Source organism: Lutjanus erythropterus, chromosome 16 (assembly GCF_056507025.1).
Source record: "Lutjanus erythropterus isolate fLutEry1 chromosome 16, fLutEry1.hap2, whole genome shotgun sequence".
NCBI classification, from domain to species: Eukaryota; Metazoa; Chordata; class Actinopteri; order Lutjaniformes; family Lutjanidae; genus Lutjanus; species Lutjanus erythropterus.
In genome coordinates this window covers 33225335-33249446 of record NC_139332.1, presented here as the reverse complement: position 1 = coordinate 33249446, position 24112 = coordinate 33225335, and the positions used below count along the sequence as shown (strand labels likewise).

The following is a 24112-nucleotide window of genomic DNA, read 5'->3' as shown; positions in this document are numbered from 1 at the left end:
CTGTGTGTCTGTCCTTGGATCTTCTCAACAACTGTTCCTCCAGTTGACTTCACACTTGGAAGATGTCTTGCTGAGGACCCGCAGGAGTGTCATGTCGAGTGTGAGCGCTTCACGCTTAGGCCTTTTTTGAACCGTTCTGAACATTTACACCCAAAAATAATGATTCAGAACATGAAATGTCGCTCCCCAGCTGGAACCAAAAAATAGCTGGTGTCCTTGGGAACCCAGCTGTGTCATATTCCCCAGGTTGTTGTGCACTACCCACTATTGATGACACCCTTGATTTCAATGGTTCCATTCAAAACAGGTGAAAACACTGCACCCTGATAGCTCGGTGGGTCGAGTGACTGCATTTCCTGTCCATCTACATGCTGCCCTGTCCAATAAAGGCTAAAAAAAAAGCCCCCAAAATAATATTTAAAAATAAATGGTGCTGAATATAGTAGGACCAGGGTTCCAAAGATCTTTAAAGGAACCAGTTCAAGAAACAGAGCTAATTATTGAAAGTTTGCTATTTTGTTTCCCTAAACTCAAGCATTTTTAGTTTTGGAATTGATACTTTTCCTGGAAATAGCCTGATCCCAAATAGCTAGCTTTTCGCGATGACAGCAGTTCATCGTCTCACGTTTGCTATGAAGTTGAACACAGTTTTAGATTGAAATGCTCATCACTAATTGAGTCCTGGGCATCACCATTCAATAGGCTTTTATGGATGTGAGTTTTCCATCCAAATGATGCGTATACAGACAGGTGTGTTGCACCACTTGTGCTGTTGACGTCATTTGCAGCCAGAGTCTGTGCAGTTGTGACTCGCGCTTGCAAGTTCCCATCGACACAGTCAGCTGACTCAATCTTGAGCTGAGCTCAGCTGTCGATCACGGCATGTAAAGTGAGGTCACATGATTTTTTGATGTTTTAGTTCAGCCCAGGTCCTACCTGCTAACACTGGAGAGGCAGGATTTGTGATCTATACTGCAGCCATCCACCAGGGGGCGATCAAGGTGTTTTGAGGAGCTCTTGTGTTGACCATTTCTTCCAGCCAGCACCACAAAAGTTTGATATGTCTAAACATTATCCGCCTCACTCTGAACCGACCATTCTCCGAAACTCTCTCTCTTAACAGCAGACTGAATGAGTAAACTCTGCTTTCTTCTTAACTCTTACGGAGGTGCTTTTGTGTTTGCGTTTGTCAGCCTGTGCATGCAGAGTGGAGGGCAGGTACACAGCCGGAGTGTTTTCTTCCTCTCTCGGCATACAGAAAAGAGGAGGAGGAGGCAGGAGGAGGGGGGCGATGCTGCTGGGCTACGAGAGGATGAGGAAAGGGATATAAATAAATGAATGGAAGGGGGAGAATGAAAGAACACAGAGGGTGGAGGAGGCTAAATTGGACACAAGAAAGCTTCTTGCATTCCGACACAGCCATGGCCTCCCGCTGCGTGTGTGTGCTCGTGTGTGAACGTGTGCACGGAGCGTTTCTTCCACTCGTGCCGCAGATACACCCAACAGTTTCTTCAGCATTTTCCTCCAGTCACACACACACACGCAGGCATACGCACCATCAGCACCCTGAGAGGGCTGGTGGGCTGACAGAGACACCATCTGTCTCTCTAATCAAACAGGAATAGAGCCCTGTAAGAGTGGATTAACGCCTTTCTCAGATACCTGTTGTTATCGCACAATGACAAACACTTTCTCGTCCAGATTCGGCCTCATGAATGATGCTTGTTTGGTTTGTTTTTTAATCTGTATTTGCTCGTAACAATGAGATAATTTTGCCGTTCATCAAACAGCTGTATGTCGTCTTTTGTCTGTCTTTTTTTCCCCACTCCGCTAACACACAGCTGCCGCAGTCACACAAGGCGACACCTTAACACAGACATCCGAGCAGCTACCGGCTCATAAGTTGGCAGGTCCGGTCAGGGCGCAGAGTCCCCGAGGGAAGCCGCCACCGCCGCCGCTGCTGCTGCGTGGTGACGTAGTTAATGTCAGAATAATGGGAAACTTTATTGATCCCTGCAGGGAAATTTTTGTGGTTCGCCTCCATCAGGGACGTCTGAGTACAGTGTCTGCTGCTGCTGCTGCAGCTCTGCACAGTGCGATGGATTAATTTACTGACTTGTTCAAGGACATTTCAGAAGGGCAGATGTCAACTGACACACAGCAGCTCTCCACACTACTCCACTAGACGCTGATGATGTGTTCCTTTAACTAACCAGGCATTCATTTCTACAGATGCTAATAGTTTTTTTTCCACTCAGTTTAATAATTTAGGCAGAATATTCACTCTGTGGAACCTAGAATACCTGCAATAAGATAATTTGGTATGTTTTACCTGAATAACAGAATAACGTTTGCTGTAAAATGCTAGCACGCATACTAAAATTGCTCAATTTTTTAATGTTATTTTGATGGATGTGACCCACAATGTTGTGCTCTGCAGAAATGGAAGAACTGCAAGTGAAAGCATGGCAGATGGTGGTGTAATGGCATCAGACAAAGCTCAGAAAACAGCAAACTAGTACATCTTCAGAAAGTAATTTTTCACTGGCGATTTGTAAAGTTTAAGAAAGCACTGAGTTGGGATATATTGATTCTGCAGTATGTAGAACGTCAGGTAATGTGAAAAGTGTCATATTTTCTGTTTGACGATTAGCTAAGCCCCATTTCCCTTAAGCTGTGTAAACACTGTGTGCCGCTCAAGATGAAAGATGACCAAAGTGAAAGAAACCTGGCAGTATCTTTGGTCGTGGCTTGCAATAAACATCTGAGATCGCTGAAATCTCACAGTCTGTAGGAGGCTTTAGTTACAGTTACTGTGTCTGTCTTAATTTCCCTTCTACAACTACACATTTGTAGTTTATAATTACAACAACTTCAATGGTCACTTTTATGACAACTCTCGCATGACGACTTATTGCTAAAGCTACATTTCCAGACAGATAGTCAGCATCTTCCATACAGAATACATGCCATTGTTTTGTTTTGCAGTATGGTGCTAGTTAGTCCTACTATTATAAGTTTGATAAAGAAAAATGTAAGATCAGACTTACTTATTTCTAGCATAACTCTGTTTGGTTGCTGAGCTGACAATGCTAAAACAGCATGTTTTCACTTTTACCTTACGAGGGAAACAGCTTTCAGGATCAAGACTAAACTGTGGGTTTAACAAACATAAAACTATCTCAGATAATGTTTTCTGTGGTTGCATGTTGAGTGTAAATTTCTCTAAATCTAGTAAACAGCAGGCTAAAACTACTGGCATTAGCTTACACGTTTTATTTCATTTTCAGGTTTTTAAAAAAGAAAAAAAAAACACGCACACATCCACCACAGTTTCTGCAAACTAATGTGGTTAGCCACACATGCTAACAGTGTGCATTATGTTAGAGCAAATAAACATTATTCAGTCCATTCCTTACATTTTTATTGTGTTTTTTGTTTTTTAAAAAGCAGTTGCCTAATTTATTGCTCAGCTAATTCTAGGTAAGCTAGCTAGCCACAGATGCTAACCACCTGCACTATGTGAGAGCAGATAAACACTATTCTTTCCATTCAATACACTTTTTTTTAAAACTTAAAAAAGACACTGTCCACAATTTCTAAAAACCAAGTGCTGATCTTTCAGCCCCGTGGACACATTTCATCGGTGGACAAATCCAAAGTTTGACAGATCTGCTGTGTCTAGTTATGGTTGCTAAGCAGTCACTTTGTGTCGCCACATAGATTGTTTAAAGTTCAGATTTATGATGCATGGGAAGAACAGGCTGAGATGTACGAGATGTGTGTAAGGGCAGGCAGGAGTCATGTCATGTGCGTGTATATGTGTGTGTTCCTCATCAAACATTAATGAGATCTTCTGCGAAAGTGCAGTGAATGGAGGAAGGTTAACACCATGTGACATTTCCATGTTGGTCGACCTGCTGGCTGCTGAACAGCAGCCCAAGTCGTATAAAAACACGACGTGACCGCGGCTTGAGAACGTGTAAAACACCGTGTGACTGGAGGTGGAGTGTGACACGGTGTCGCCAGATTGGTTTGATGTTTTCCAGCCCAATAACTGGTCAGAAAAACCTCTCAGATATTATGTATAATATAAAATGCAAATTAATTAAAAGACAACAGCAACAATGTTGGTGCTCATAACAATTTTTTAATGTGACATAATAGTGAAACAGCAATTAAAATGTTCAAAAGTGTGCTTGAAGGCAGATAGGAGGCTCCAGTGCAGCTATAAAACTATTTCTGCCTTCTGCCTAAAAATAAAGAAAAAATAAAGAATATATCTTTTGTCAGATTTGGTAACTGCAGCAAGCCTTAACAGTACAACTAATGATCTTGTAATGTATTTAATCTATTTAAAAACCAGCCCATTTAAAGCTGCACAGTTCAACCCAGTTAGGCGGGAAACCACCCAATCTGACAACGCCAGTGTGACATCATGTGTGCCGGAAACACGTTGTAGCTCGAAATGAAACCTGACAATGTGACGTGATTGATTAGGGACCGAATTGTACGAACCATTTGGAACCGTAATTGGAAATATTTTATCACTTCAGTCGCCCTTCTGGCTCTTTAACGTCCAATCAGCCTGTAATAAGGTGACATTTGCTCTGCCGCGGGTCACGTAAATGTCACATGTTCGGCGGGTTGATTCGGGAACACGCCGCTGCCAGTTGCTTTGTTTGTTCCGGGAAAATCAGATTAGATATAATGCAGTTATTTGCAGCTAATAAGATCTTTTCCTCTTCTGTCTTTCAGATCATCGTCCTGTGGAACTGTGACAAGCCTCTCCCCGCCAAGCACCGCTGGCCCGCCACCTCGGTGCCCGTGATCGTCATCGAGGGAGAGAATAAGGTGAGCCTGAACACACACACACGCACACACACACATACACACACACACACACACACACACACACACACACACACACACACGCTCCTCCTCTCAGTTACCTCAAAGCCGTGATCGCTATCGTTTCTAATTACGTCTCTTCTTCTGCATGTCCTCAAACTGTAAAGCTACTGTATCCTGGCACTTTTTATTCAGTCTGAGAGTTTTTCTGGGAGTTAATGAGTTTCGATTTGTGCTGCGCTGATTCCATTAAAGGACAGTTTGTGTGGTTTTAATTAAAGCTCAGTAATGGGAATAATATGCATTGAGAGGCTAATGCATATTGTTAGGAAAAGATAAGGAGGCAATGAAGTGCGTATGCATGGCAGCATTTATTTATTTTTAATGTATTTATTGTTTGTTCTTTACTTTAATCACTGCTGAATATCTAATTAACTGAAGAAAATGTCAACACATCTCTGGAGAAATAAGTCACAGTTGATTTGGAATAGACACTATAAATATACAGAGTGAAAACATGCCCTGAAAACAAGCAGCAGCATTGATTTAATTAAGTTTCAGGTTTGATTCCTCTTAATGTGTCTAATGACTCATGATCCTCACATCCATGCAGCCGTTTAAAACTCATAATTACAAAATCTATGTTTGGATGCAACTAAAGATTATTCTCATTATGTGCTCATTAGTTTCTCAATATATCGATTAATTGTTTGGTCTATAAAGGGAGAATAGTGAAACGGAAAAATCCGACAGCGTGTTGGGGGCCGTTGTAGGTTAAAGTGTGAGCTTTTAAAGATTTGCCAAGGCAAAATCTTTGCACGCATCGGGAAAAAAGGAAAAAAACAAAACAAATCAAAACGTTCTACAGTGAATCATCTGCACACACACACACACACACACACACACACACACACACACACACACACTTGATGGTGAATTAATTTTGTTATGAGTTGGTATTTAATTCAGCGTGCGTCTGATCCACCAACCAGCAAGTATTTTAATGAGAAATCTTCATTTTGTTTTTTAAAATTAGCTTTTTATTGGCAGCCAGAGGTTTTACAAAAGACAATTACAGATGTCACAGTAAAAATCAGTCGCCTAAAGGGAGGTGAGACAGAGAGACAGAAGAAGAAAAATAATTAAATAAATAAATCACACCCAGGTTTAAATCAGTTTCCATTAGATTCATCATCATTTACTTTAACCTGTCCTCTGCAGCATTGGTTCCCAACCTAGGGCCCGGGCCCCCAAAGTTCCCAAGACTTCATCTGTTCTGAGGTCCTCAATAATCAGATTTGTACATGTCGATTAAAATTTCATTGTTCGTGCACCTTTTCCAAAATCAAATTCAAGCTCTCTTCAAGCGTTTCCAGCGACATACAGCTGATTATTTCACCTCTTCATCACTTTTAATCAGATTTTATTGTGCTATTGTCAACCAAAACTATGTTTTATGTCAGAAAGTTAGTTTAATATTAAAATGTGTCACCTGTCTGTAAGGTGAGAAGATATAATATTTCCAGATTGTCTGTATCATTCCTCATATATTTCATCACATTTCACAGGCATCAATTTCGGGTACCAAACATAACTTTGTACAACACAAGACAAAACAGCTGGGAGGAATGGTGATATTCAAGTTGGTTCAAGTAGTCGCAAGTTGCTAAAACTTCTGGGAAAACACAGGATGCGACAGAGAGCGAGGGAGGAAGTCGCAAAAGTGGATAAAACTTAAATACAGCGGCTCGCCTGTGAACAGGATTTGTGTCTGAGTCATATGCCAGAGAGATTTCCATCAGCTGTTTAATAATGAAGGCTCCCATGAGCCCATGCTACTTCATGACATCATCAAAGTACGTCTTTTGTTATTGTTTTAATGTGAGAGACTCTGAACGTCAGACCTTTTATGCCGTTACCAAAACAGTGGATATTTAATGTGATGTTGATTTATTATTTGATTAATGGAGCACTCTTTCAGCTCTAATGTTGTTATTTCCTCCTTTTTCACAAAAGCTTTCAAAGTACAGAGGAGAACAAGCTTTAAATGTGACTCAGAGCTTTAAAATAATGTTTTCATGCGTGGGCGTCGAGTTTCTCAGCACGTCAGTCTGGAGATATCTTCTTTTTTTTCCCCTCTCTGTTCTTCTGACTGACACAGTCTTAAGAGACACATTTTTGTTCTGTGGTGTTAACCCTGCAGCCAGACAGAACCCAGAGCCCTGAGCCGCGAGCGCGCCTCAGCGGCATTTATGTCACGACAGCCGTATTAGGGCTTTTTACTCTGGCTGTGTTCGTCCTGACCTCGCCATGACCTCCCCTCGTCAAAGTCAGAGGTCAGGCGTGGACACGCGGGGTGACATTTGTCCAGAAGCGCTGATCCCAGCTCAGTTTTACAACTTGCAAGGAGGAATATGCAATATATTTACTGTGCTAAATCGTAAAAGGACCATGATAAGTCATGAGAGGAAGGAAACATGCTAAATTGAAATACCAGCTTCTCAAACAAACGCTAAAGCAGCATGTTCTCCTCTGAAGCTGCTAAATAAGTACAAGTCTGTTTATCAGATTTAGATTAGATTTTATATTATTTTAGTTTGGCAGGCATGAAGACTGGCTGTCACTGAACTTTTGGAGCAGTGGGCTTCACATCTACAGACATCTGACAGTTATAAACAGCTGATCAACTTACAGAGCAGGACTCATCGTCACTTGTTAATATCAGTTGACGATGTTGCGCTTGTCTTGCACTCCTGCAGTGTTCCTGCAGCCTGCCTGAGCTTCTTAGAGTCCGGAGAGGAGGCGATAAATATATATATACAGTATAAACATACAGTCTTTGGTTCCAACTTGCTACCTGGACTGCAGGGCTCATTTTTGAACGTTAGGGACTTTTCATATTTCTCCTTTAAGGCTGTTTTTGAGGAAATGGAAAAAGGATCTGGTTGCTCATCTGTATTCTAAGACATCAGACTCATCCGACGCCGTCCTCTCCCCCCTCACCCCGCCGCTCATGAGGACTGAACTCCACCTGCCAATCAGACGAAGTGCTTTTCACATCAGTGTCAGTCACCCGGCGGTAGGCTGGGTTTACGGTTTACCTCTCCCCGTGGCTCTGAGTGGTTTCTCCCAAGCTGTCAATCACAGCGGGAGGCCTCTGTGTGTCCGTGAAAGGCGAGCAGAACAGGCTTAGTGTACTACTGTTGTGTGAGTGTGTGTGTGTGTGTGTGTGTGTGTGTGTGCCAGGCAGCCTGTGGTTTGTTGTGGTTGTGGCGGGTTCTGTGTTTACTGTGGCGAGCCAAGCTGTGTTCCTCCACCCCACAGAGGAGACAGAGAGATGGTTTTTCATCCCTTTTCGCCTTTTTTTCCTGCCACTTTCTTTTCTTATCCTCCTCTCTCTCTTTCATCCCTGTCCTCTCTCACAGATCCTCTCTTTCTTTTTTTCCATCACTTCTCTTCCTCTCATCTTCTTTTCTTTGCTTCTCTCTCTATCGCTGCAGCGTCCTCTCCTTCCTGCTCAGGACCGTAGCCAGAATTTTAGAAATATGGAGGTCATGAATCGAAGTCTTCCCGATGCACTGCTCTAACCCTCTAATTAATAAAATGATTCAGATGACTCATGTTTTATTTCTTCTGTCAACAGTTCAGCTTTATTTCAGAAGCTCTGATTCAAACCTCCACCCTGCCAGGAATAAAAAATCCCTGATGTATTTACTAATTTATTGTTGACCTAAAAGAAGTCAAATTTAAATATGTTGATTCTAAAGATACCAGGCTCGGTCTATAAAGTTTTTAATGTATAAAAAAAACTTCCCACAGGTTTTTAAAAAACCCAAATTCCTTGGAAAGAAATGCAGAAGACATGACCTCAGTCTTCCTCTGACTGTCTTTCACTTCCTCACTTATTTCTCTTCCTCAAATGACCTGTTTGTGTCTCTTTTTTACACCTGGTATAAAATGGGATCCGTATCCCGAGTCATTATTCAGATGATGAACCATCCAGTCTTTGCATCTGGTATTTTTAGCGCATTCTTAATTATTTGTCCTCTTTTGGAAATTAGAGCGATGTAATACATTAAATCATTTCTTCATTTGTATATATAAAAAGAAAATTGTGTCAGTTTGTTCCTCTGTGCTGCAGGACCAGCAGTTAGATAAATTATACGTCTTGTTCAGCCGAACCCAGCGTCTAACATCACGCTGCGAAACACAGGAGGGTCTCTGAGACCCATAAGACTTCCTGAAAGCCTCAAATGCAAAAATCTTTGTCCAATTATTAGTTTATTGCAGTTACTGCTTAAAAACTGAACTATGTCCAGTATTTATTATTCAAATTGCTAAACATTTATTCAGAAATATGCAGTGGTGGACACTAATCAAGTACATCTACTTGAGTGTTGTACTTTTGAACACTTAAGTATTTTTAAAAGCAAGTACTCTAGTACTTTAACTGGAGTAAAATTTTGACTGAGCAACTTTCACTTGTTGTTGAGTAATATTTGACCAGGAGTATCTGTACTTCTACTCAAGTACTGGGGTTGAGAACTTTGTCCACCGCTGGAAATATGAGTCAGCCATTCTTGAGAATTGGGACAAATGTCCTACCAAAAAAAGCTTTTTAAATTAATAACACTGACACTCTAATTCCATTTTTTTTGGTGAAAATGTATTGTTTAAGGATTCATATATATGTAAGTTATGAAATGTGTTTGTTTTCATTTCTGTGCCAGGAAACATCCGTCTCAGACCAGAATTCACAACTTCAGACAATTTAAAAATGTGTTAAAAGCCTTCAAAATCTACTGATAACAGAGGTGTAAAAAACAGGCAGTTAAAATCATCTTTGCTTTCAAAGTGTTGGCACTTTACAGTTGTGTTTACAAAAACACGATTTAATCAGGCAAAAAAAAAAAGGGTCAGCTATACCCCGAGGACTCCTGTCTCACTTCCAAAGGCAGGGATGCTGCTCAAGCACTGGTAAAATAATATTCACTGAATATTATTGCAGATGTGTCTCAGCCATAACATGTCAACTCTGCAGCCCTCCTAAATCAACGCTAAGTAAGAATTATGGTTTAACAAACCAAATGTGTATTAATTTGCTCCCATTTAAAGCTGCAACTAAGAATTATTTTCATGCTCAATTAGCAAGTTGGTTATTTTCTTGATTAATCGATTAGTTGTTTGATCAGAAAATGGTGCTTGCATCTAAAAATCCCAAGATGACGTCCTCAAATGTCTTGGTTTGTCCACAATCCAAAGATATTGAGTATCCTGCCACAGAGGAGTAAAGAAACCAGAAAATATTCACATTTCTGATGCTGGAATTGCAGAACTTTGACTCGTTTTTCTTTAGAAAATAACTCAAGCCGATTAATCGATTATCAGATAACCTGCGATTAGTTTAATAGTTGCCAACTAACTGCTTACGCGATTAATTGTTGCAGCTCTGCTAAAAACTGCAGCTGCCCAGGGGGTCTTTTTGGAAATGAAATGATATTTGTGACCTGTTTTTAAAGATTTACATCCTCAGGAGGAACGAATGAGCTCAGATCACAGTTTGGTTGTTAGTTTTGATCTTTTCATTTGGATTCGTTGACAGTAAGAAAAATGCCAATCTCATCCTCGAACAGTTTCCCCTCTCATCCTCCCCCTGTCGTCCGCTCCGGCACGGCGGCCAAAAAGCCGGTTTATGACGGTTGATTTAAGCCGTGTGAGAATCCCAGCAGCGCTTAATATGGTTTACACACACTGGTGGTCCTCTCTCCTCTCGCTGTCTCCGTCTCCTCTCTGCTGCTGTCCTTTTAGAGAGGAGGTGAAGTGCTGGAGGCAGATTCCTGCTGTAAGAGCTCACATTCCTGGAGAGCACCAGGAAGCCCCAGGCTAATATGTCGCACTTCTAACGTTACAAACCATCTGGGGTTTGGAAACACCAGCCTCTCATCCTCTCTTTGTCCCCCCCCCCCCATCTCTTTCCCTTTTCACTGTTTATCTCGCTGTCACTCCTTCCCCTCTCCTGTCTTCTTTCTTGCTGTCTTCTTCGCTGGTATTGTCTCTGACACGTTCTGCTGGAAAAACGGGGAAACGAGGAGCGGAGAGACGGGATTGTTTTGTTTCTCCCTCTCTTTTACGCCCGCGAGGAAAATTACAGCCGTAACGATGACACTAGAAATGAGAGGGAGGTACCGCTTCTCCTCTTTCCTCTCAACTCTCATTTTCTCCCGCCTCTTCTTCATCTGTAAATACAACCGTCACTCACGCACCTCGCCTCCTCCTCCCCGTCCTCCGCAGTCAAAACTTTCCACGGCTGTTGTTTTGCCTGCGGAGGGTTTTTTTTCGGAGATGAGAAGTGGATGGCACTTGACCTCGCCGACCGCTGACATCACTCAGACAGCTCCGTGAAGGCTCAGGTGTGTGAGGCGGTGGGAGCTGGAAATGAGGACATGAACACGTAAAGGAGAAATCTATCTGTCTATAATATCTTGTAGACGGAGTTTATAACAGTTAAATTCCTTCCTCGAGTCTGGAGAGGAGGGGACGGGGACAAACAACTCACCTCAACCATAGACTGCATATTAAATAATTCCTAATAAATTGCTATTTGGACTGCAGGACAAGTGCAACATATTTAAGCTCTTGAAACTCATGTTTAATACTTTTTTTTTGCTGCAGAATCAGTGCACCAGCAGATATGAAAAAAATTCCCAATTTCAGCCCTTAAAACAGTATTAAAATCTTTTATGTTTTTACCTATTTGCCCCATATTTCCCTCATGAATTCAGACAGTTCAAAGATGAGCACATAAAACTTGCAAAGTTAGAATTCAGGGAACAGGTGTACCAGGATAAAGTTTGTTTTCATTAGTGTAAAATCACCTGAAAATAAGACTCGTTATGTTTTTGTTGCCGTAGAATGAGAAGTTTAGATCTACAGAGGGAGCATTTCCTCTTCCACCGGGGACTGCCATGTTTCTACAGCAGCCCAGACCAGATAAATCCAACACTGGCTCTGGATACGACTGTGAGTTTCACAGCCGCAGTAGGTTCTCCTACATGCTTTGAAGGGGAGGGTGAGGCGACCTGTTTACCTGTAAGTTTACCTCTAAATCAACAAACAGGTCCTTAAAGAATATTTACCAATCCTGACCCCTCCCAGTGTACTATTATTATTATATTTGAGATGCCGGAAATGGCATTTTCTGCTATTTTTGCATGACTTTTTTTTTTTTTGCAATTAAGAGATTTACTTGCCCAAATGCCATTTCACCCCAGACAGATGCATGGATCTGCAGTTCACAATGTAGAAATATTGGCATCACTGCTTTATGTAATTGTGCGATGAAAATGTTTTAAGTTCTGGAGTGAATAAGCAATTCGGTCGGTGTGAAATAATGCAACATTTTATAGTTTAAAGTCATCATTAGCTGCAGCAGCAGAGTGGATAACAGGCTCTGCACAGCCTGACAGGAAAGCGGTGTATTCTTGTATTTTCCGTGGTGTTAGTTGCCGCTGTAGGAGTGATGAAGACCTGTTGAGAGTGAGGTCACTCTGCTGGAGCGCGGCGGGCGGACAATGCCAGGTGTTTACAGAGAACACAGGTCAACGCTGACTATTCTTAAATGTAAATGTAATGGCTTTTCAGTGCAGGTGGTGTTTTAAAAGTATTCTTACAGAGGCCTGACCTTCAGAGCTGTGCTGAATAACTGAATAACAGGCTTTCCAGGCTGTTACTGTGTGTGTGTGTGTGTGTGTGTGTGTGTGTGTGTGTGTGTGTGTGTGTGTGTGTGTGTCTGGATGTGATTGTGAGTCTGCCGTTAAAGCTATGCATTTGTGAGCCGCCTCTTGTTTGTGTGGGAGGCCGTTTGAGTTCGAGCACACATCCAGTTTACAACAACGCACACTCATCTGCGATGAGAAGCTGCTGTTTTCTCATCCGAGTGCTTTTCATCACGGCGAGCGCAACAAAGACTTCCCGTCTAAATATCCTCAAGATGTTGATCTTTCCATCCACCCACCAGGCCCCGGCCGCCGTCACTCGCTCCACTTCCAGTGAATATTAAAGGACCGTCATGTATCATCCAGTTCGGTTTCGTTTGCCGTTGAATATACATGTTCAGGTCTGAACAGCAGTGGCGAGGAAAGGTGAACGTGCGGCGTATGTAGGACACATGACTCAGGCTGTATGTGTCTGGCTGCGTTCATGTGCAGTTATTGATTTACAATAGAAAAAGGACCCTGCAGCAGTAATGGAAACTTGTATCAGCGCTCCATCACTGCTGAAAACAATACGCAGTAAAGCTCAGGATGTATTGGCTTTTCTCTTCCTCTTTGTTGATGTCGTGGCTTGTTGTCTCCACTGAACCCCATGAATTTGTAAGGAATCATTAAAAATGTATTTGGTAGAAAAGAGGTTTTATTCTAAAATTTATCTCAAGGTGAAGCTCTACAGTAGATTGTACAGTCGATTAAACTTAAAACAAAATAGAAAAAGTGCCATATGTGATGGACTGTATGTCTACTTGTATGTGAAACGGGACACAAGTATTGATGAACTCAGAAATTAGATCTCAGCTTCACAGAGCATTTTATCATCTTTCAGCACGTGGTTTTGTTTTTCTGACCCACAACTAAACAGTTTTGATGAAGTTTCAAACGTCTGTTTTATAACTTCATCATCCTAAAAATAAAATAAAATATCCTATAATAACAAAATACTCAATTTGAATGAAGTGATTCACTGGATTAAATGGGTAAGTCTTTTTTTTCTTAAGTCAGCTGGACTGCCCTCTTAATACAGGAACTCCCTTTGAAAGGCTAAGGAAGTGATTAGAGCTGTAAGAATTAACTTATTAATAATCAACCATCAAATTAACTAAGTCAATTAATCATTTTGAGTCATTTTTTAAGAAGAAAAGTCCAAATTCTCTTACTTCAGCTTCTAAAATGTGAATATTTATTATATAATATATATTATTATTTGAAGACGTCGTCTTGGGGTTTAGGAAACATCATCATGATCATCATTTTACAGACCAAACAACAAATCGATTATTCAAGAAAAAATCTACAGATTAATTTATAATGAAAATAATGGTCCCTGCACCAACAACAAAGTTATGGACCCGTTACTGAACATGGTGGAGAATTTAGCAGCTAAAGAATCAGATATTTTCCCCAGCAGTCGGTGGAGACCAAACACAGAGCTAAAAAGAAAATTAATTTGAAAATTTGTTTGTGTTTGATAAGGAGGCCTCCTTTTTGTTTCTCTCTGGAAGCAAGCAGGGGAGCGTGTGTGTATTTTGTGTGTACACTGTGTACATTTGATTGATGTGTGGGTGAGATTGATTGAAATGTCTTTTTTAAGCGTTGGGCGCCTGGTTATTAAGACAGGTGCATAGCAGGAAATTTTTAATTTAATTAACACCTTAAAGTGACACTTTCTGCAATATAGAGCCTTAAATCGAGATGAGCGAAGCTGCACTTTAACTATAAAGCTCAGTTTATATTGCACTATTTTGTATAAATATTAATTATTAGTATTTCCATTGTGTTGTGTACTTTTAGCAGTAAGTGGCAGTAAGTCTCCATGAAAACAAATACCTATAGAAACACAAGATAAAAGGAGTCATATGTCAAAAAAGATAACAAAGATAATCTGTATTTCTGTACACACTTGTTTTATTAGAAGAAGACTGCAGGAATGAGAGGCAAACTGTTTCAAAAATGAAGATTCATCACTAAAATACTTGCTGGTTGGTGGATCAGATACCACAGACCATCTTTAAAGTGTGTGTGACGGCATTTTAGGAGTGTGTTTGGTTGTTATCAATATAATTCCTGGTTTGTTGAAGTCCTGTTTGGTGCTAGAGCACAGCTACCTTCTGATAATATTAAACCTCTGACTTTATCGAAATCAAGAGGAGAAAAAGACTGAAGACAGCTGGGGGTTTATGAGAGAGGCTGTATGCGCATTTACGCACGACATGGTGCAACTTTACTTCATTTAATTGTTTCCTCTGTCATGTCAAGTTTGTAACTACAGTTTTTAGTTTTGCCGCTTAAAAGTCCCACAGTATTTGCTTCAGTGACATTACTGCACACATGGAAATAAAAACTAAACTGAACTGGCCCTTTGCCCCCCCCCCCCCCTTACTTCCGGTGCCATTGTGTGGAGGTTTTGGTTGTCGGTCTGAACTGCTGGCAGAGGCATTGTTGGTCTGCACCTGTTGATAACACCCCTTGGAAATGGAAAAATGAACTGAGACATTCCAGACTAATTTGCATTGGTGAATTAGTCTGGCTAATCTTAACGTGGGAACGTCTCGGAGATCTCCAGCAGGAGCAGGAGGAGAAGTTCACGTAGACTACCTGCCAGTGTTCGCTGGAGCTGAACAAGTAGTGGAAAATAGAAAGACGGGCCGATTTATTTCACATTTATGCCCATTTTTGCTAAAGGTTTGCTCGCTGGGAAATGAGTCAACATGAAAGGTGATGTTAGAAACGCAAACCAGATTTTTTGATAAAATAGGTCAGATTTGGAGCAAACCCCACAAAACAATCTGCAGTGGTTCATGATGACATGGAGCTATTATTGTTTCCATGGAAACATTCAATGGAAGCTGTCATCCGTGTGAATAAACACCTCCACACTGTTAGTTTGCAAAAATATGCACTTTAATGGGAAAAAAAGGGGGGCAACATGTACAAGATTTCAGTCATGCAACTTGTTTTTTTTTTTTTCAGATCTGCATTTGCTCTTTCCGCCTTTTTAATTCGTTCCAGGCCACAAATGATCCCAAATGAATGCTGTTTGAAGACGGAAACCCAACTGTTCTCGTTCTAATTAACCCTTTGTGCTCTGTGTTTCCCTCTGCAGGTGATGAGCAGTCGTTTCCTGCCCTACGAGACCATAGTGACCGATGCTGTCCTCAGCCTGGATGAAGACACAGTGCTGTCCACCACAGAGGTATCTTGTAATATGATAAAAAATACAGTAAAATAGAAAACTTTTCCGTTCTCTCTTTCTGCCTCCCTCTTCTCTGCCACGATAGTCTGCTCCTCTTGAGACTAAACAAAGTTGCAGACTCTCTCTGTGTCCCAAATGCAACTCTCTGATTGCATTTTCTCTCAATTTTTTATCTCGCTTTCCGTTTGTCCCTGGTGTTTTCGAGTTATCGCTCGGCAGCTCGATTTTTAAATCGCTTAAACTACTCTAACTTTTACTCCCAGTGCCGTTCTTTCTCCCTCCTTCCTTTCTCTGCCACTAATTCCTTCCCTCCCTCCTTTTCTTTCCGTCTTCCACCTCGTGTTTTAGCGCTTGTAATCACACGGCACCTCCCGTGTGGAATCTCCCAATTCGAGAGCAGCACTGCTAAGGTTTTTTTTTTTTTTTTTTTTTGTTCCACATGCTGTCGGGACTGTTCCTGTTTTTCCCGGGGACACGTTTTGGCGCAGCACCATGGGAAGCCAGATGCTGCTTTGAACAGTGTAGAATTAGATCTCATAAAGGCTGTTTGTGCGGAGGATCAAGATGGCAAGGCAGAGCTGGCATTGAGGGGAAAATCCAGCCTCCGAAAAAAAAACAAAAAAACGAATCGACCCGTGTTTCTCCCATGAAGACGGTTGGATCACGAACACAAAACAATTCCCAAAGTTTAAGAGCCCAGGGAACATCAATGCCGGTGAAACTCAGGCAAAAATACCATCACAGTGTTCTGAACAGTTTCCACATCAACCCGCCGCTCCCATCTTATAAAACCTTTACACTCCACAGCATTAAAGTGGCATGAGTTTTTGAATTTTTGCCCTCTTAACCAGAATACAATCATCATCTTATTCTTCTTCTTTCTCAACTTTCTTCAAGATGGTGAAGAGAGTAATATAAACTCACATCCAGTCCTTCTGAATGATTTGAATGATTTTTAAATCCAGTGCAACCATTTTCTACCAATACTGCCTGTTTTTCCGTGGAGATTGTCATTCAGCCACCTTTCTCTTGCACTGAAAGCAGGAGCCTCAGAGCTCGTCTTCTTTACCTTTGGGAATTGTTTGTATGCACAAATTCTGGCAGGAAGAGAAGATAAAAAATGATATTTACTTGGGTTTTATTGTGGATTTTGACATAAGTATTCATTAATATCCTCGCTCTCAGTGTTGTGTGTTGTGGTAATGTGTGTTGTAGTGTAGAGCGAGCTGTTTGTGGAGCCGCTGAGGCCTTTTTGATGTTTTCGTCTAATTATTTGATTGAACGCTTTGATCGCCGCTACAGAAGTTGGCTGCAGGCAGCTGCTTAGGAAAGACTGCTTTGTGTTTGATGAGGTTTTGCCTCTGTTGTATTTTCACTACGGCGTGTTTGAGTGCGCACTTCCTTTGTTAGTTCTCCCTGTAGTCTCTTTCTTTCCCTCTGTGTCTTTTTTCTTATATTCAATATACACTGTAAGCAGATACAGTTTTTCATCTTTTGAAAAACGAATGAACATTTCAAAGAAATTATTTCGTGTTTTAAAATGTATAATATTACAGAATGCCTTCAGCAATACTCTGTTGTAGTTTTACGCTGCGTTACAGCCTCTTAATGAGAGTTACGTACGGGTTGCCAGGTTGTAACAAATCCTTCTGGGTGATATTTAGTCTCATTAAAAATGCTTTAAGTGTCACACTTTGTAATAAGCAAATACATCTAGAATTATATGTCAGGTCAAAAAGATGCAAATGTTAGAATTCTGTTTATAAACTGATTTCGGTCCAGATAGTCTGCAGGTTTTTCTTTTTGTAACCTTTTTTTTTGAAGTGGTCTAGAAGCAACAGTTCTGCAGTTGAATCAGTTATGTGTAAATCATGGTTGAAAGAAAGTGATCAGTTTTAAAATGTTAACTAACAGTAATGGATAAATGGGTCAGGGTTGCCAGGTCACTTTGGTAAAATCTGGGTAGGGATAATTGATTTTATTTAAGGTGGCCTGGTAGCTCAGCTGGTAGAGTGTTTGCTCCACATACAGAGGCTGAGAGTCGTCTGCAGCGAACGTGGTTTTTATTCCCGCCTCCAGCTCTTTGCTGTGTGTCGCCCCCCCCCCCCCACTTTCCTGTCACATCATAAAGGCATAAAATCCACCAAAAACATATTAAAAAAAAGATTTTGTTCACAATATGGATTTTTATTTATAGATGATATTAATGTTATGTTATTAGTAAAATAAGTATAGAAAATCAGCAGACAAAACAAAAAACAAACAAACAACAACTTGAGGCAACATATAAATGGCACAGTTCTGCAGGGAAACTACAGACCTGGAAACCCTGTCATGAATCAGTGGATGAAACACTTCGTTAAAAGTTTGGATAACCAACTGATATAGTAAACTTTAAGAATGGATAAACAGTTAAAAGTTGGCTAAATGTGAAACAGCTAAAATAATGGATAAACAGTTGAAACAATACGTTAAATATTTAATAATAAATTAATAGCTGAAACAGTTGGCTGAAAGTGTGGATAAATGGCTAAAGTGGGCTAATAAATAAATGTGAAATAGTTAAGTTTAATGGATAAAAGGCTGATGAACCATGCTAAAGACCTAAAAGGATAAATCAAAGGTTCTGCTAAAGGAGGATAAACCATTTTTCAGTTATTTCATAACCTGGCAACCCAAAACTTATTAATTGCTTATAAGTGATAAAATGCTTTAGTAAATGACCATGAATAAATTGGTCATGACTTAGAAAGGATATGAGGAAGTGGTTTTGCACTATAATATGTTAAATTGTTTTTTTCTGTGTGTGCAGGTGGACTTCGCCTTCACCGTGTGGCAGAGTTTCCCGGAGCGAATCGTCGGTTACCCCGCTCGCAGCCACTTCTGGGACAGCAACAAGGAGCGCTGGGGCTACACATCCAAATGGACCAACGATTACTCGATGGTGCTGACGGGGGCCGCCATCTACCACAGGTAAAGCAGAGGCCGCGCTTCGTACTGATGTTTAAAACATGGTTCCAGTCGAGCTGTTTACCTCCGTACGAGGCAGCTCTCACCGTTTCCTCAGCGCTCTGCTGTTTCCTTTCATGCTCCTTACTTCTGTTCTGCTCCCCTTCTGTTATACGGGGATCACAGCTCGGCTCTGCTCTGCTCTCCAGTGTTCAGTTGTCTTTCTTTTGATACAACACTTTGATGCAGTGATCTGTAGATTATGAAAGTAGGTGTGATGTTCAGTGTAGCACAGCCTCAGGAAACCCGTGTTTTGACACAGGGTGTGTTTTATCCCAAAAAAATGTCAATTTGTCTGCTACACGGCGTTCCATAGTTCCTGCGTTTAGTCATGCTACAGCTCTGTCAGCTTTAATATGGCTTCACTCAGCTGTGATGGGAGCAGTCCATTAAAGCTGAAGTCAGCCAATCACTGCGGCCAAACGCTTAATCGCTTTCAATGAGCGAGTCCTTCAATCCGTCCAGGAACTCGAGCAATCAAGTCAAGTCTGTTGATGAAGTCAGAGTTCTGCCCAAAGGCACCTGAACCTCAACCTGGGACTCAAAAGGTCTAATGCGTTTCAGTTCTTTGTGATGTGCACAACTCTGGTCTGAAACTGTGGGATTGTTCACCTAATCCACAAACAAAATCTTTTGAAAGTTTAAGAAATGGACAATTGTGCATAAAACTAGAGTTGGCAAATCAGTTTACACTTGTGCAAACCACTTAAGAACTGGTTCCAAAACTACAAATCCATCAACATCCTTAAGAAACTGTAGTTTTGATTCCTCTCTTGATTCCTGCGTGTATTTTTCAGCACATACAACTACATTTCCCACAGTGGTTGAAGGACACCATTAACATTAAACAAACCTCCCAGATGTTGAAAACTCCGAAAAACTACTAAAGTTCACTTTCAAAGTCATGTAACCTTGTGCATAATAATGATAATTAAAATAACTGGCCTCCTTTTTTCCACAGTTTTTTCCACCGTTTTTTCCACCAACGGTGTTGGTAATCACTAAAATTTAACTGAACCACATGATTTTTGATGCCCAGTTTTTACAATGTTCTCCTGCAAATCCCCCTTCAGTCTGCTTCGTTTTCATTTTCACCTTTGTTTATCCTTAGTTTTGGTTATGTGTTAGGTTTTAATTAATCCACGTGGCATTAGTTTTTACACACTGGGCCACAATACAAACACTCTGGAGCAGCAGAAACAAGCTGTGAACGCGGCACCGACACACGGTATCAGCACCTTTTGAGTTTTCACCAGCGAGTTGCTAACTGTTTCTGTCTCCTGTTTGTTGCTGAGCAGGCAGTGCACAGCGGGTGTTATGAGCTTTTTTGCTGCAAACATCAACCTGCTGCAACTGAGAATTGCATTATAGCCCTATGTGCATGGAAAAAGTGTTACCTCGGGTTTTAATATATAAACAGGATGCTAATGCTAATGTGCTATCATAGTGATGCACAGGTTAACACATGAGCTCGGCAGGTGGGGGTCGACAGTTCGGGCAGGTGGGTCCATAAACTTCCTGAAACATTGCGTGCAACAGTTCTGTCTTCTCCCTCTGTCTTAAACACACACACATACTGGCTGCGGTTAAACCCTGAAACCACAGTGGTTCCTAGACAGTGCAGCCAAATACCAGATTAAAAAAGACAGTGTGGACTGTTAAAATTCATATTACGGTATGAAGGGAAAAAGAGGGACCTTGAGTTCATGTCTTTCCTAAAGTGTTACTTGTTTAGCTGTTATTCGACAATGAAAAACACATTTGGAGCAATTTGTCTGTACAGTTAATAGCGTAGATCTGTTAGAGCGCAGAAAGCAGCACGACCCTGACACTTCTGCTACTATCGTGCTGCTTAACTTCAGCAAAGCCAACTGAAAAAATTAGGGATGCACCAGAGACCAGAACGGGCCGGTTTTCAGTGTGACCAACCGACTGACCTGACTTCTTTTCTTCTTTTCTGCCTCCTGCAGGTATTACCACCACCTGTACACCAACTACTTACCCACGAGTCTGAAGAGCATGGTGGACCAGCTGGCCAACTGCGAGGACATCCTGATGAACTTCCTGGTCTCTGCTGTCACCAAGCTGCCGCCCATCAAGGTCACACAGAAGAAGCAGTACAAGGAGACCATGATGGGACAGGTAAACCCTCCTCATGACTGCATCCATATTATTTAATTATTCTGGATTATTTTATACTTATTAGCGCCGATACACCAAAGAACACCAATTACAGGACATGATTGGACTAATAACAACCTTACAACATTGGTCTCGAAGCAGACTTACTTTGTCCTCCTTTTTCTAAATCATGAGTCATAATGAAGCCAGTCTTGTTTTCTTCCCGTCATGCGTGTGTCACGGCCTTTCAGCTGGAGTGCACGCTCGCCGCTTTTATGAACGGCATGAATTATTCTCTTAAAACCCTCCCGGTGTGACGCAGGGGTAAACAGGACAAGCCACTTACAGCAGGGAGACAAAAGCACAGAGAGGAGTCGTGTCGTCACAGCGTCTGTTCGCGTTCCGGCCTCCCAAATATAGAGTCTGATCCAGCTGATGATTTATTAAGAAACGTTAATGTCAGTCGTCATTCAGTAATGGTTTTCTCTTGTCGCGGCGTCTGAAGTGACTGAATAGAAGAACACTGATGATTGTTGTCTTTTTCGTGTAATGAGAGCGTCTCTTTCCCTCCAGTAATCTAAATCAGTGGTTTTTATCCAGCGTACTGCCTCGTCCGCACGTGATAAACTCAACTATCACGTCATCAACACCACCTGTCACGTTCCAAATGTGGTCTTTATAACTAATTTTTAAGTAGAAGTAGCACAACACAGTGGGTGTTGTTAGTATATTCTTTCATAAATGAACTGTCAAAGTTTACATTGACTTTTAGCTAATTATTTCAACTGTTTGAGTTAATTTTAACTAATTTACTCACTACAATTATGAGAACTGTTTTTCTTCCAGTTTTAGAAATGTATTTATTATTTTCCACTCATTAATTCAACTCTCTATCCATTGCTTTTAGTTAATTTCAATTTCAATTTCAGCAGTTAATCCGTCACCTTTAACTAATTAGTTGAACTCTTTATTCACTACTTATAGTTAATTATTTTAACTCTTTGTCCCTCAGTTTTAGCAAATTAGTCCAAGTCTTTATCCATCACCTTTAGCTAATTAATTAAACTGTTTATTCATTATTTTTAGCAATTACGTCATGTTTTTCCATCAGTTTTGGTGCTGTAATTTAACTGATTATTCATTACTTTACCTCCTTATTCATTGCTTTAGTTAATTATTTCAAAAGTTTATCCCTGACTTTAAGTGACTTATTCCACTTGTTTTTTCATCATCTTTTACAAAATAATTCACCTATTTATTCACTACTTTTAGTTAATTATTTCAACTGTCCATCTGTCATTTTTAGCAAATTATTCCATTTTTTTATTGGTCACCTTTGGCTGATTAATTCAACTATTTATTTATTACCTTTAGTTAATTATTTAAACTCTTTATCCTTCACTTTTAGGAAATTAGTCCAACAGTTTATCCATCACATGTTGCTACTTAATTCAACTCAATTACTTTTAGTTTAATTATTTCAAATGTTTCTTCACCACCTTTAGCAAATTAATTAAACTGTCTGTTACTTTTACCAATAACATCTAGCAATTTATTTATTTATTTATGTTTATTCAATTCACCTCTTTGCTTTTAGTTGTTTATCCGTGACTTTTAGCGAATGATTCTAATTGTTTTTCCGTCACCTTTCACAATTTGTAATCCGACTGGGATGTTTATTTTCCTCCTAAACACAATCAGAATTTATATTTTTTCAACTTAATTGAGCTACTCTACAATCTTTCCGTGTCGCCCAAAGCACCAGTAGAAGGACCCCTGGGGTTCTCTGTGGTTGAAAATTACTCATTTAAAGCAATAATTATTCTTAACCGCTGATAATGACTCTAAAATTGTTCTTTTGTCTCCCCTCCCTCTTCACTCTCACCAGTCTTCGAGGGCTTCTCGCTGGGCCGATCCGGACCACTTTGCCCAGCGGCAAACCTGCATGAACAAGTTCGCCAGCTGGTTTGGCGCCATGCCCCTGGTCCACTCCCAGATGAGACTGGACCCCGTCCTGTTCAAGGACCAGGTCTCCATCCTCCGCAAGAAATACAGGGACATCGAGAGGCTCTGACAGGACCGGCGCCCCCTCGGGGGAGATCCCACGCAGGGGGAGGCGCGAGAGAGAGACTCGGTGGAGAGTAGAAGGAGTAGTAGGACTACAGCAGGATGGACAGGGAGCGACGCAGCTCTGTCTTCCACTCAGCACATTGCCAATGACCACAGCGCCGCTGCTGCCAGGACTTGACGCGGGAGGGGATGAACAGGAGACAAGCAGATGGCGTTTGGATATGAAAAACACAAACAAACACCGCAAACACAGACAGACAAAGAGGAGTACACAAACTGATGGACATGCCAAACAGTCCTGTATGTTTTGCAAATGTGCAAACACGCAGCACACACTACTGACGACGAGAACTCTTGGATAGAATATTTTTTTGTACAACACGAACAAGGACGACATTGACTTTCCTGCTCTCTCGGCACACGCGCAGGACGGTAGAAGAGGGAAGGTGTCTGTGATCGCGAAAACCTGGCAACCCCACCCACCGTACATCCTACTGGTTGCCCCTAGCAACCCTCCCCGGTCTGCATCTGGACGTATTACTGGACTCATCATCAAACCCCTGCTTTATAGCCCAGGAAACCCTGTTCTTTGGTTGATTTGATTTCTGTACAAATCAGCACTCTGGTATCACTGTTGACCCTTTGTCCTCTTGGAGAGGTTTGAAATCAGAGCGTCGTCAGTTTAATATTTCAGTTCTCGAGGCAGAAAAGGTAAAAGTAAAACCCGTTATTACAGCGGTTTTTATAGCAAAGCGGCCATTATTTCCTGAAATTCTCGGCTATCACACATCCTTGAGCCTGAAGTCTGAAACATCCCGTCTGTCCCATCCTTGATGTGCTGATGATACTCTATCTGCTTCCCTGTTATCACCAAGATAAGTTAGAAAAACATTTTCATATCCCATTTTCCTCTCATACTCACCAAGCCAGTTGTACTTTTCTCATCTTTTTTTTCCACTTACTTTCATCATCTTTTATGTCCCTGTTCAAACCCCACTCTACTGTGTGTGTGCGCGAGCGCACGTGTGCGTTTACAGTATGTGTGTGCGTGAGCCTTGAAAAGTTGGCTCATCCAACCATAAGCTCAAGCGGAGTA

General features: G+C 41.1%; 1 protein-coding gene across 1 annotated transcript in view; it reads left to right on the top strand.

Moving 5' to 3' along the window:
* Nucleotides 1-23867, top strand: part of ext1b (exostosin glycosyltransferase 1b) — a 175565-nt gene extending 151698 nt beyond the window's left edge. The window contains exons 7-11 of the mRNA XM_084738950.1: nt 4759-4854; nt 15727-15816; nt 18629-18789; nt 20796-20967; nt 22835-23867. Coding sequence (XP_084595076.1) covers nt 4759-4854; nt 15727-15816; nt 18629-18789; nt 20796-20967; nt 22835-23020 — 705 coding nt within the window. The 3' untranslated portion in view covers nt 23021-23867. The remainder of the gene's footprint in view (nt 1-4758; nt 4855-15726; nt 15817-18628; nt 18790-20795; nt 20968-22834) is intronic.
* The last annotated feature ends 245 nt before the right edge of the window (nt 23868-24112 follow it).